The sequence below is a fragment of the Hemicordylus capensis genome, chromosome 3, assembly GCF_027244095.1.
Source record: "Hemicordylus capensis ecotype Gifberg chromosome 3, rHemCap1.1.pri, whole genome shotgun sequence".
Taxonomy (NCBI): Eukaryota; Metazoa; Chordata; class Lepidosauria; order Squamata; family Cordylidae; genus Hemicordylus; species Hemicordylus capensis.
Genome location: NC_069659.1, coordinates 140,584,857 through 140,598,664, shown reverse-complemented (window position 1 = coordinate 140,598,664; position 13,808 = coordinate 140,584,857). Strand labels below are relative to the sequence as shown.

General features: G+C 43.6%; 1 protein-coding gene across 2 annotated transcripts in view; it reads right to left on the bottom strand.

The window, feature by feature from the left end:
- Positions 1-926: 926 nt before the first annotated feature.
- Positions 927-13,808, bottom strand: part of GRTP1 (growth hormone regulated TBC protein 1) — a 40,664-nt gene continuing 27,782 nt past the window's right edge. For both annotated transcript variants that reach the window (XM_053311087.1, XM_053311088.1), the window contains exons 6-8: positions 3,833-4,009; positions 3,520-3,701; positions 927-1,325 (exon numbers count right to left, since the gene is read on the bottom strand). In XM_053311087.1, coding sequence (XP_053167062.1) covers positions 1,236-1,325; positions 3,520-3,701; positions 3,833-4,009 — 449 coding nt within the window. In that variant the 3' untranslated portion in view covers positions 927-1,235. The remainder of the gene's footprint in view (positions 1,326-3,519; positions 3,702-3,832; positions 4,010-13,808) is intronic.

Below are 13,808 nucleotides of genomic sequence, written 5' to 3'. Positions count from 1 at the left end.
TATGGGAAGAGAAGTGGTTGGGCCTGAAATGGAGGGGAAGGAAGGGAGAACTAGGGAAACAGATGCTCTGTGCCTGGCTCAGCTAGTTTATGAATAAATTGAAAAGCACTGATCCCAGTACAGATCTCCGGGGGACTCCACTTCTTTCTTCCCTCCGTTTAGAAGACTCTCCATTTATACCTACCCTGTTTTCTGTCCTTCAACCAGTTACCAACCACACATGAACTTGTCCCCTTATTCCATCACTGCTTAATTTACTCAAGCATCTTTGATGAGCAAATTTGTCAAAAGCTTTTTGGAAGTCCAGGTATACTATCAACTGGATCACCTTTATCCACATATCTGTTGACCCTCTCAAAGAACACCCTAAGGTTGGTGAGGCAAATTTACCTTTGCAGAAGCCATGCTTGTTCTCCTTCAGCAGGGCCTGTTCTTCTATGTGCTTAACAATTTATCCTTGAGGATGCTTTCCATCAATTTGCCTGGAACAGACATTAAGCTAACAAGCCTGTAATTTCCCAGATCCTCCCTGGATCCCTTCTGCTAAAAGAAGCAGATGCTCCAACAAGGGAGGGAGGATCCACTAGAACCCTTATACTCACCTGAAATCTCTGCAGAAGAATATATGTCGATTTAAGGATGCAGATGACCACAACTCCATAATGAATGTATATTGTAACACCTGATACTACTGCTATTACTACTCTTCCATTGGCTTCTACACTTTTCTCATTCAGCTTAAGATAAATAGTACATTTCAAAAGCAAAGCGTTATTAAACTACCGCAATTTTCACGACCATAGGAGGAGATTATAAGTTGTGCTACAAATCAGGATAACTGATATGAGGCTGAGGAAGATATTGACAGTTGTTTCCTAAACAGGACTCGAGCCCACTAATAAAAAAGTAGGACCAGAGCACAACAATTTACAGGTTCAGAAAAGGGGAATTTCACAAAAATTTATTTTCACCACTAGACATTTATCAATCAATTGGCTTAAATATTACAAAAAAATTTCCTGAAACTAGTGCCTTTTTGTTTGAAAATGCTTACCACTGCATCAAACAAATTTTATTCAATGTCTTTTTAAAAAAAGGATCAAGTTCTAGTTTACACTTACTTGAAGGATTGAGAATTGGTCAAGTGTCAGCCAACACTAATGAAAATTGTGCGCAGATCAGTGCAGTTAAGTGAAGGAATGTGCCTGTTTTTGTCTATTTTAAATATTGTCCATTTATCTCTGAGCAATCAGCTTCTCTCTACATGTTTCCCGAAGCTTGTCTATTGTAGCCATCCGCAAACTTCCAGGTTCTGTAAATATTTTCTAGAATTAAGAATTAAAAGGTTTTAGTATAAAGTAGAGAAGTAGAAAAGACAGACAACAGAAGCCAGTGTGATTCAACTTCAGCAGGAGGAATACAGATGCTGGGATAATTCAAAAGCCCTGCTGAACCACATAATTGCTATGATAAAGAGCAAGTTCCCACCTCTCAGTTCCCTGTGTGCAGAAAGGGGTACTTAAACACTAATGGAATTATGAATTTTGAACTGGTCAGTGTGTTAGTACAGCACATGGGTGCACTCAACCCATCTACAACATTTTCAGGATTGTTAATTCATGTAGCACGTACCTCCTAAGCCATATTCCTAAACATTCCATACAGACACTCACATTCTCTCTTATATACAAGAGTTTAAATGCAGAGATGCACTAATGTATAATATACAGGTGAAACTCAGAAAATTAGAATATCGTGCAAAAGTCCATTAATTTCAGTAATGCAAATTAAAAGGTGAAACTCATATATGAGACAGACGCATTACATGCAAAGCGAGATAAGTCAAGCCTTAATTTGTTATAATTGTGATGATCATGGCGTACAGCTCATGAAAACCCCAAATCCACAATCCCAGAAAGTTAGAATATTACATGGAACCAAGAAGACAAGGATTGTAGAATAGAACAATATCGGACCTCTGAAAAGTATACAGTGTACTGTGCTTGATTGGCCAGCAAACTCGCCTGACCTGACCCCATAGAGAATCTATGGGGCATTGCCAAGAGAAGGATGAGAGACATGAGACCAAACAATGCAGAATTGCTGAAGGCCGCTAATGAAGCATCCTGGTCTTCCATAATACCTCATCAGTGCCACAGGCTGATAGCATCCATGCCACGCCGCATTGAGGCAGTAATTGCTGCAAAAGGGGCCCAAACCAAGTACTGAATACATATGCATGCTTATACTTTTCAGAGGTCCGATACAATTATAACAAATTAAGGCTTGACTTATCTCGCTTTGCATGTAATGCGTCTGTCTCATATCAGTTTCACCTTTTAATTTGCATTACTGAAATTAATGGACTTTTGCACGATATTCTAATTTTCCGAGTTTCACCTGTACTTGTACCTTTAGACACAGGTAATGAAAAATTACAGTGGATAAAACTGTCTCAGAGAAAATCTAACTGTATGGCCTCTATACAGTCCTCTTCTCCATGACTACCTTATGGAATAGTTTATACATAATTTGTAAGTCCAGTACTACCACATGGCTTAAAGACAGACCTATCAACAGCTATTAGCTAAACCTAGCCATGTTCAGAGGCAGTATACACTTCTGATCAATAGTCGGCAACAATCAACCTGTAGTAAACTCCCCAGAGACACTAGTTGGTCATTGTTGGAAACAGTGCCGGATTTACATGGCCTTTGGTCTGATCCAGCAACATTCCCAACATTTCTGGGAGAGCATTTATCGATTCAGACCTTATCTATGCCCCTTAGGAATTTCACCACACTGGCACAGCATGCAAAAAGGATGATAAATTGAATATATATTTAAAGTGTCCATGGGAAGTTTGCAAGGGGCCAAAAGAAAAGGAGGTCACAATCTGGTTCTATAGCCAGAGATTTCCTACCTCCCTTCTATAGCAAAACATATAGTAGAAGCTAATGTTGGATTTGGGTGCAGTAAACACACCTTCAAATAGTTGAAGTAGGCTTCAAATTGTTACTCAGCTGTGAAGCCCACTAGATAGCCCTAGGCAAGTAATTGTTCCAGGGTGGTTTTGAGATTAAAATAATGTTTTGTCCTTGGAAGGGAAGGGGAACAAATATGACAAATCAACTGGTAAATCTCAGTACTCTAATGACCTCTTGAAGAACAGCAACTACTTGTTGAATTAAAATGTTCCATCTATCCATTATCAATACTAGTTGCTACATGGGAAACTCAGGGCAACACCACTCATTCTCAGTTAATTGTCTCCACCATCACTCTTTTGAAAGAATGTACATTTTCTGCATGTACAATATTCCTATCATTCAAAGCAGAATATGATAGTTAGATAAATGTCTTCTGAAACATGGCTGTAATATTCAAAAGCACTATGTGAAGCCTCTCTCTGAAGCAGTACTCCAAACAACTGCAGCAGCAGGACATGGGGCTTTCTGTATCTGCAGCTTTTCATTTTCATAGCATTTTTCTAATAAACACACACACATACACACACACCTGCATGAAAGTGTGACACTCTGTTACAGATGGCCCTTTGGTGATCTGTTTGAATTTATCACAGATATCTGGGAAATTAGTGGCTTCTAAGATGAATGCTTGGTTTTGTTTAATTAATGTTAAGGCCACACGAAATATTATTTTTGATCCCTCGTAGAACAAGCAGTCCCAAATTCGAAGAACTGTCTGCAAAAGAAAGAATTCTGTTTGAAGGCACTGCTAGAACATACACAGTCAGGATACTAAAAGTTGACAAAGCCACCTTAAAAAACGAAACCCTCCCACACCGCTAAAAATACCATCAAGTTTTTACTTGCCTCTACTGGAAGAATGTCAATGAACAAGCATATGAACCAACGGGATACTACCAACGTCCACATGACGTCATGCCTCTCCATTAACTCTGCCACCGCTGGAACTTTCATTTTCACAAGCTCGCCAAGGACTTCTTGATCCGTTTTCAGACCCATCATTTCTGGACTATAATAATCTTTGGAGGGAAATATGGAGACGGGGGGTGGAAATCAAATTACCAAAAAGGTCTATCTCAATTAGGATTGTAAAAACCATACTGGTACATCACCATTTCAAAGCTGTGGTTTCTTTTCCATTTATTTATTTATTTAGTGTATTTATATACCACCCTATATAAGAAGTCCCTGGGCAGTTCACAATATATAAACCATTAAAATATTAACATAATGAAAACAAACAATTTAAAATACAATAAAAATTCTAAAACCTGCAAACTTAAAAACCATAAACTAAAAGCCTGGACGAAACAGGTTAGTTCTTCTTTAAAACATTCAGAGAAGGGGGAAACTAATTTCGTTTGGAGGCGAGTTCCAGAGTCCCAGTGTAACTCTAGAAAAGGCCTGGTTTCAAGTTGCCACCAACCAAGCTGATGGCAACCTCAACCGGACCTCCCCAGATGATCTTGAGAGGCAGTGGGGTTATGGTTCTTGGTTATAGTCCCTTTGTGAATCCACCCATATGGCACTGTATGTTCAGAGGCCTCATAGCAGAAGACCTTTTGAAAAGCTTCTGTTAAGAAAGAGCTTAAATCTTCCCTCTAGGGTTGCTGTTAGAAAGAGAAATCTCTGCAGTTGCTGGGAGGGGTCAAGCTCCTCATTCTCAAGAGAAACTCATCAAAAAGTTCCACATTCTGTAGGCAACACAGTTGTACAGATGTACAAGTATAGAAAAGACCAAGAGAAAAATAGCAATGACCACTAAGTGCAATTACACTGAGCTGCATTTTTGGTCCATACACGAGTGTACCTCAGCACCTATGTGCTAGAGATGTGCATAGAACCATTCTGGGCAGTTTGATTCAAATTAGAACTGAATTCAGACAGAACTGCCAGTCCACAAATTGGCGGGGCAGCTTGGTTCATACACCCAAGCTAGTTCAACACAGTTCAAAATGTTTGTAAAGGAGAAACCTTAGAGGAATCCTTATGCCGCCATCCATAAGATGACCTCCTGCCCGCCACTCTTTTGGACCCATTTTAGTTGCTAGGGATCGCTTTGCTTGTAAAGCAGAATCCTTACTTGATCCAATTATAGGCATTCTAAACTGGTCAAACCATGCTGAACCAGTTTGACACCCCCCGTTGGGGGGGGAGTCCAGTTCAAGCTCAAACCGGGCCAATTCTGTAACCCCTACTATGTGCCTATGCCTGCCACATGGGCACAAAGTTCCAAAAGCACAAGGCACTTTTAAAGCAAGATGTAGGTCTCCACAAGTGTCCTAATTCTGATTGGCCTTTGTAGCCAGCCACTATTGGTGGCCACTACTGACTCTAGCTTTCCCCCAAATCCACTGGCATAGGAACATAGGAAGCTTCCTTCTACCAAGTCAGACGACTGGCCCATCTAGCTCAGTATTGTCTACATAGACTGCCAGCAGCTTCTCCAAGGTTGCAGGAGAGGTCTCTCTCAGCCCTGTCTTGGAGATGTCAGAAAGGGTACTTGGAACCTTCCGCATGCAGCGTGCAGGTACTCTTCCCAGGGTGGCCCCATCCCCTAAGAGGCACATCTTAATGCTCACATTGTAGTCTCCCATTCTAATACAAACCAGGGTGGAGCCTGCTTAGCAGAGGGGACAATTCATGCTGGCTACCACAAGACCAGCTGTCCTCTCTTGTCAGGAGAGGGAGGGATCAGTCTCACTGTACTCCATGCTTTGGAGAAACTCAGAAGCAATGGTCACCTTTTGCCATTTCTAACCATCTCCACAGCTCAGCATGAAATAGACTGTTTCTTCATTCAACATGTGTGGCAAATGTAGAGAACAACTTGAGATGAGCATCTGTCTCTCCTATCAAGCACAAAGCGAAAAGACCTCTCCCACCTCCAAGTTCTCTGAGATACATGGAGAAGTCTCATTTTATGACAGGCAGCCAGAGGGAGGTGGTCAGCAGAAACAGTTTTAAAGACACCACTGGAAATTGTTGACCACATCAGCCTGAATGACATACTGCCTGGGAGCCCTATAAAAACTGCTCTGAGCAAATTCCCAGTCTGTTACAGAGCATGTTGTATCTAGTTACCAAATTTTAATGAAAGAGTACAGAAACTGCTCTCTTGATTTCTCTCTTGAACCCGATTTATTCAATCCCTTTATATCCTTTTTGCAAAAAAAAAAAAAAAAAAAAGGCACACAAATAAAACCATAACCAAACGTCACTTTAACAAACATTAAAAAGTTATCTGCCTGATTAAAATCATTTTCACAGCCAGTCTAGGATGAGAGGGGGCCTTGATGGATATCCACAGAGAAGGAATTCTGCAACCACTGAGAAAGCCTTGCACCTGCCAACCATATTTCTAATGGAAGTAGCCAGAAAGTAGGGCTTCCAAGGCCCACCTCAGAGGTGGGTGGATTCTTGGGAAGATTCATAGCTGCAACTAGCTCTTTTACTGGGGCATGACCAACACAGACTAATGACAGGCAACAGAAAAAGAGATCAGGAAGGCAGTAGCAAGAATCTATATCCCATCACAAGCAATGTTTTCCTATATTCCTGTAAATATAAATTCCCTGTATTTTTGTTAATATGTATATACAGGATTTTGTAAATCCTATATTTATGAAAATATGTTTACATATATTTGAGAGACAGTCAAATTAGTAGCCGCCACCAGAGGGTGCTCTGTGACCAAGCATAGGCCATCATGCATCAGGTTCTACATTCCTATGACCATTTGATCTGCTGAAAAGGAACAGCAGTTGCTGCTTTCACTCTCCGAGACCAGGGCAGAAATGAATGCCAGAACTCCCGCAAGAATAGCAGGGCATCATTCCAAGCTGCTATAAATACTAGACTGAGGTTAGAGACACCACTCTGATCCTGACCATGATCACAAAGTGATAAGCAAACTAATCAAACGCTTCCTAGAAACTAAAATATTTCTAATTAACACTCTAGTACTATGCGTCTTCTCTCTGTCATCCCACGAGAATATGATGCATGAAAAAGCCACCAAAAATTGGGTCATCATCCAAACAGTGGCTGATATTCTGAGTAATGTTAAAAGTATTAAACAGAAGTTGCACCCATGGAAGAGTCTGCAATGAAAGTCAGCCCAGAGTATTGCCAAACAGGAACACACACATTGGAGGGATAGGGGAGATTTTTCACTACTTCCTCTTCCCTCCAGAAACATTTTTACTTCCGAAAAATGTTCCTGAGGGTCACACAGCCCTCAGGAACTTTTTTCAGATGTCACAATGTACTTCTGGAGGGAGGAGAGAGCCGTGAAAATTGCTTCTCCCTCCAGACACATTTGCCTGCTCAGCAACACACTGCGCTGAGCTCTGCTGCAGACTTATTCCATGAGTGCAGCTCTCATTAAGCACTTCTAACACTGCTCAAAATGTCAGCCACTGAAGACAAGGGGAAGGAGCAACAAGTTGTTCTGGTAAGAACTGATCTGCCTATTTTTCTTTCACTATCCCTACAACTGGACTAAATTTGGTCCAAATTGGCTAGGCAGTTCACAAGTTAGCCCACTTGCACCTCAAAATGTGTGCCCACCATCTTGAATTTGGGTGGATGACATCACCACAAACTACACCACTGAACTGTCCCTATGTGGCACTCACTACAGCTGTAGCAAATTTGGTTCAAATCAGATGGTTCAAAGGTTCACCCACTTGCACCTCAAACATCTATGCATCCGCCATCTTGAATTGGGGTGGACGACATAATTACAAACTCTGCTGTTGAGGTGTCCCTTCAATTGTACCTAATTTGGTTCATATTGGTCCCGACATTGCAAGAACAGACAGAGACATAAGCTTACATTCAGTAAGGAAAGTAGGCTAAAAAGTCCATGTAGCCCAATCTAGTATTTCTCAAACTTTTAAGACAGACAAAATATTTCCACATGTTTTATTTCTTTAGGACATTTTAATTAGGGGTGTGTGCAGAACAAATTTTCACGGTTCAGTTCAAATTCAAATAGAATTTGGACTGGACTGCAGTCCACAAACTGGTTCAAGTCAGACCAACTGTCCATTCCATCTAATCAAACCCGGTTCGTGCAGCTGTAAAGGGGTGGTGATGAGTGAGAGGCACCTTTAAAAGTCAAATAGAAGGCGCTTACTAGCAGGCCTGCGGGGTGCCCCCACCCTCCTTGCAGCCACGGTCCCAATAACTAGCCTCCCACAGGTCTCACTGGATTCCCCTTTTCAGCTGCTCTAACCAGGGAACTGGTCCATGGGTGAACTGAGCTCAGTCCTATGACAGCCCAGACCCCTTTCGCAAGAGCCAGTCTGGTCTGCGATTGAACCGGTCCAACCAGCCTGGTTCATGGCAGACTGGTTTGGCACACTCCTAATTTTTATCTCACCTTTCAATACAGGATTTGTAAGATTGCTTACTACAGCATATGTTTAAAGCAGCCACAATATCACAATAACTGGAGAGAACACTCAGTAACAATCACATCTGCAAGAGCCATTTAAAAATCACATGTGACTACAAGCTTTTAGAAGCCCAGAAAAACAAGATTTGTTTTTACTTGGTACCATCAAGGTTATCAAGTTTGTACCCAAATTAAAAGGGGAGGAATTTCCACAACTGAGGTACCAGCACTCTGATAGTCACCCTTCTTATCTCAGGTAGTGGCACACACAGTCAGGCCTCCAATGATGATCAATAACTGGGCAGACTGAAATGGGAGCAGGTGGTTCTTCATATAGAATACAAAATACCCAATTCTATGGACTGATTTAAGTGGCAGAAGTATAAACTTGTGCAAAGTGACAAGATATCACTTACACTGCAACTAGGAAGACGCTTAAAATGGAGGCTCTTAAAACTTACACCAACAAATACATCTTTTGAATATAACAAACTGAATTAGTGCAATCGTTGAAGCAATAATATGCTGATTCATGTGCTAAACTGATCAAGAAAAAACCTTCTGAGAGATTCATGGCACAGATTATCTGTTTTTATGTAATAAATCTGAAGGTCTTAAAGGAGTACTTGGGAGTCACCTTAAAAATGTGTGTTGCATCACCAGCTTATCAATTTATACTTAGGAAGCTGCCAAATACTGAGTCAGACCATAGGTCCATCTCGCTCAGTATTGTCTACACAGACTAGCAGCAGCTTCTCCAAGGTTGCAGGCAGGAATCTCTCTCAGCCCTATCTTGGAGAAGCCAGGGAAGGAACTTGAAACCTCCTGCTCTCCCCAGAGTGACTCCATCCCCTGAGGGGAATATCCTTCAGTGCTCACACTTCTAGTCTCCCTTTCGTATGCAACCAGGGTGGATCCTGCTTAGCTTAAGGGGACAAGTCATGCTTGCTACAAAGTCATGCTTGCTACAAAGCTTTAAGTCTGTTTATGAGCCTGGAAACTTGGATATCAGGTGGCCAGTGCTTCAAATTCTAATTGATGAGACCTCACAACAACCTGCTGAAACGTTGTTAAAAGCAAGTTAAAACAAACATTTCGGCATCAAATGCCAACTTCAGTGTTGTTCCTCTGTCTTCTGTGGATCACCTGCTTATAACATTCACAGCTTTAATTACACACACTCTGGTAGTAATTTCAGTCAAATAAATGAGGTAAACAGGTGGGGCGGGGGAGAAGACAAGCGATAAAGGGAACCTAAGGTCATACAGCTGTGTATCTGTACTCCTAACATTACATACTCCTTAATAGCCAATATACTTCACAGTCTCCTTTAACTCTTTCCTGCCATTTACACTGGGTTTGAGTTTATCTATCTATCTAATCTTTCTTCTTACTAAGCAACACTCCACCTCCAATACATCCACCTTAATAGGCATTGTTATTCCCTCATGATATTTGGTCACATGTACTGACCATGGCCTCCCTCTCTTCACATACTTTGTATCTGCCAAGTGTTCTTTAAATCCTGTTTCTCCGATATAAAACTCCCCACACTCTTTACAAGTTATTCTATACACTCCTCCTTTTAATCCACAACTCCCCCTCCCCCCATTTCACATACTGGGCAATCTGTCTTGTCACATCTCCTATCATATAACCTTGTTCTCACCAGTTGTTGTTTCAGTGTCTTAGCTGAATGAACCACCAATTGGCCTTAATGTCAAACTTATGCAACATTCTCTGACATTGTCTAACAAAATATTCAGATACGAAAGGAATTTTCAAAACAGGTAAGCCAGGTACAAATTTAATTTCTGCCATTCTTCTTAAAAGAAACCTGTAGCCATTAGTTTGTCTCCATACTATAGCTCTTTCTTTTGATTGTTCTTTGTATTCCTTGGATGAGACTGTTACTGCTCTTTTAACTACATTGTCCATAGTTTGAGTTTTAATAATCTGTGGATGTGCTGATGTATTATTAATAATCAAATTTTTCTTTACTGGTTTCCTATACCACTTAATCTTAGGACTACTCCCCCTCAAGATGAATTTCCACTTCCAAATACTGTAACCAACCCTGTGTGTTGGGACTCTCTCTAGCTAACCTTATGCTTCCTTCTACAGTCATCCTCTTAAATATCTCATCAGCTTGTTCTCCAGACCTAGTTATGATAATTACAGTATATCATCAATGTATCTTTTATATAGGAGTACGTCCTGTTTTACATATTTCCTTTCCAGCTATCCAGTTCTCAGAACCAGCCTTAAACCATGAAATACTTGAAGTAACAGATTCTATCACTGTCAAAGTGAGTTATGGTGCTGGGCGTTTCAGAAACTTAAAAATAGACAGCTGCACAAGGAGATACTGAAACTAGTTTCATTGAGTTCCAAACATGCATTTATTGAAGTGTTTGGAACCAATTACAAAGGTTTGAGGAGGAAGAAGAAGAAGAAGTAGTAGTCGTCGTCGTCTTTATTAGATTTCTATACCGCCCTTCCAAAATGGTTCAGGGTGATTTACACAGAGAAATAATAAATTAATAAGATGGATCCCTGTCCCCAAAGGGCTCACAATCTAAAACACCAGCAACAGTCACTGGAGGTACTGTGCTGGGGGTGGATAGAGCCAGTTACTTTCCCCCTGCTAAATAAAGAGACTCACCACATTAAAAGGTGCCTATTCACCAAGTTAGCAGGGGTACACAGATATTGAAATTAACAAATAGAGTTAATCCCACAATAGGATGTGGGAACTGAGGGCATTCTCACACACAAGATTTAAATTTCCTTTAAGCCTCTCTCATACTATTTGTGAGATAGGAGAAGCATCTGTAATTCAAATGTGTATTCTGGTCAGTGCAGCATATAAAGTGGCATTACAAGATAACATTCAAAAAGAGGTTCATGTGTGAAAAAATACATGCAGCTTGATGGGTTGTTTTTTTTAACCCATTACCATTCCCAATCTGCTGGCCAGAGGTTGGCTTTAAACTCAGATTTTCTCATGCCTTCAACATAGGCATCCACGTAGAGAACCACATGAACAGCAGAAAGCTGCATATGCACTGTTGAAGAAAAGTTCACAGGATCTATAGCATTCTTATGTGCAATGTTGTGCATGCATTATACTATTGCTGGACGGAGTACACACACACACACATTTGTGCACAACAGAACTTCCCATGACAACCTGAGAGACAGCATGGTTTATGCAGTCAAGCTGGGTCAGAAGCAATGAAATCAAATGCAGGAATTCAAGGGCAGAAGTAGAAGCAGCATCATTTTTCAGGAGGCTTTACACACACAGGGCTTCTACCCCAAATCTACTTCAGAGGAGAGTGTGTGCGTTCACACACACCAGACAAACTTACCCCAAAGTCCCTTTGAGGTTCTTCACTCCACACACAAATCGGCCTTTGTGATGCAAATTCTAGCTTATCTTGATGCATTTTTAAAATGCTGGTTTTAAGCTACTTTATCTGAAAACCCCAGAGCAAATAGGGAGAGGCACAGATGTAGAATCATTAGATGTAGAATCATGCGGCGGCACCCTCGGGCCCGGCGGCGGGCGGCGGGCGGCGGCACCCTCGGGCCCGGCGGCGGGCGGCGGGCGGCGGCACCCTCGGGCCCGGCGGCGGGCGGCGGGCGGCGGCACCCTCGGGCCCGGCGGCGGGCGGCGGGCGGCGGCACCCTCGGGCCCGGCGGCGGGCGGCGGGCGGCGGCACCCTCGGGCCCGGCGGCGGGCGGCGGGCGGCGGCACCCTCGGGCCCGGCGGCGGGCGGCGGGCGGCGGCACCCTCGGGCCCGGCGGCGGGCGGCGGGCGGCGGCACCCTCGGGCCCGGCGGCGGGCGGCGGGCGGCGGCACCCTCGGGCCCGGCGGCGGGCGGCGGGCGGCGGCACCCTCGGGCCCGGCGGCGGGCGGCGGCACCCTCGGGCCCGGCGGCGGCACCCTCGGGCCCGGCGGCGGCACCCTCGGGCCCGGCGGCGGCGGCGGCACCCTCGGGCCCGGCGGCGGCGGCGGCACCCTCGGGCCCGGCGGTGGGCCCGGCCGCACTAGAGGCACAGATGCTCTGTGCCCGGGCCCACTAGTAGTATTGAACTTCTGGTGGGGGAGCCTGTGCCTCCCAAGAACATTTTACACTGAAAGAGTAAGATGCTTCTTCTATTTGCTGCAATCCAGCCATTGCAGCCAACAGTTGTGAAAGTTGCTGCTTAGAGCCCAAAGCATCACCAGGTCTAGTTGGGGAATAAACAGGGATTCAGTGGGACACATGTGAAGAAAGAGAAAAACTATGCTAGAATTACAATTCTGGAATTTAATCTCCGATCCCCTCCTGGGCTTCCAGCACACAATTACTAGGGAGTAAGTCTGAATAAACATACTTTGGATTCACCAGAGAAGATGATGAATATTTAAATATCACTTTTCAACAAAAGTTCCCTAATTGGTTTACATAGATATAAATAAAGATGGATCACTGTCCCCATAAGGGCTCACAATCTAAAAGAGAAACATAAGATAGACACCAGCAACAGCCACTGGAGGGATTCTGTGCTGGGGATGGATAGGGCCAGTTGCTCTCCTGCTAAATAAAGAGAATAACCACTTTTTAAAGGTGCCTCTTTGCTCATTTAGCAGGGGACAGCGACCCTCTTCACTTTTCTTCCTTTCCTCCAGTTTCTGTCCCATATAGCTTTCTTGTCTAGCAATATTTTATCTTGCTTTTCTACCCGCCCCACCCCCTTCCATCCAGCTGATGGTTACTAGGGATGTGCATGGAACTGGTTCCGTGCACTCCCAGGAGGGTAGGGGGTTACTTTAAGGGGCAGGAAGGGTGCCTGCCCCTCCCTGCCCTGCTGCTTTTCCTCTGCCAGTGCTCTCCCAAAAAGAGTGGGTGCAGGGCTGCAGTGTTCCTCCTTACAGCCCTGTTCAGCATTGCCATGCTAAAGGCTGGCACAGAGTGCATAAGCCATTTGCATGGCGACACTGAACAGGGCTGCAAGGAGAAATGTTGCAGCCCCACACCCACACTTTTTGGGAGAGCGCCAGTGATGGTGGTGGGGAGTCAGTGGCAGGGTGGGGGCTGACAGGTAGGCAGCGCCTTGCCTGTCATTTAAAGAACCCCTCCCCCCCCACACACACCCTCTGAATTGGTTCAAATGCTGGTCAATGGAACCCATTCGACACTCCATAAAAGGAGCGCTGAACCAGTTCTGTGAACATCCCTAACAATTACTGGGGACTGCACTAGATTTAATGGGAGTTGTTTCTAAGTGAACATGCTTAGGATCTCTCTCCCCCTTTCAACCCTCTGGCTCCTCCTCCCTCTCTCTCTCTCTCTCTCTCTCTCGCACACAGTCTATCTCCCCTTTTCCTTTAAGGTAGATCGGGATTCCGAAACTTGCATCAC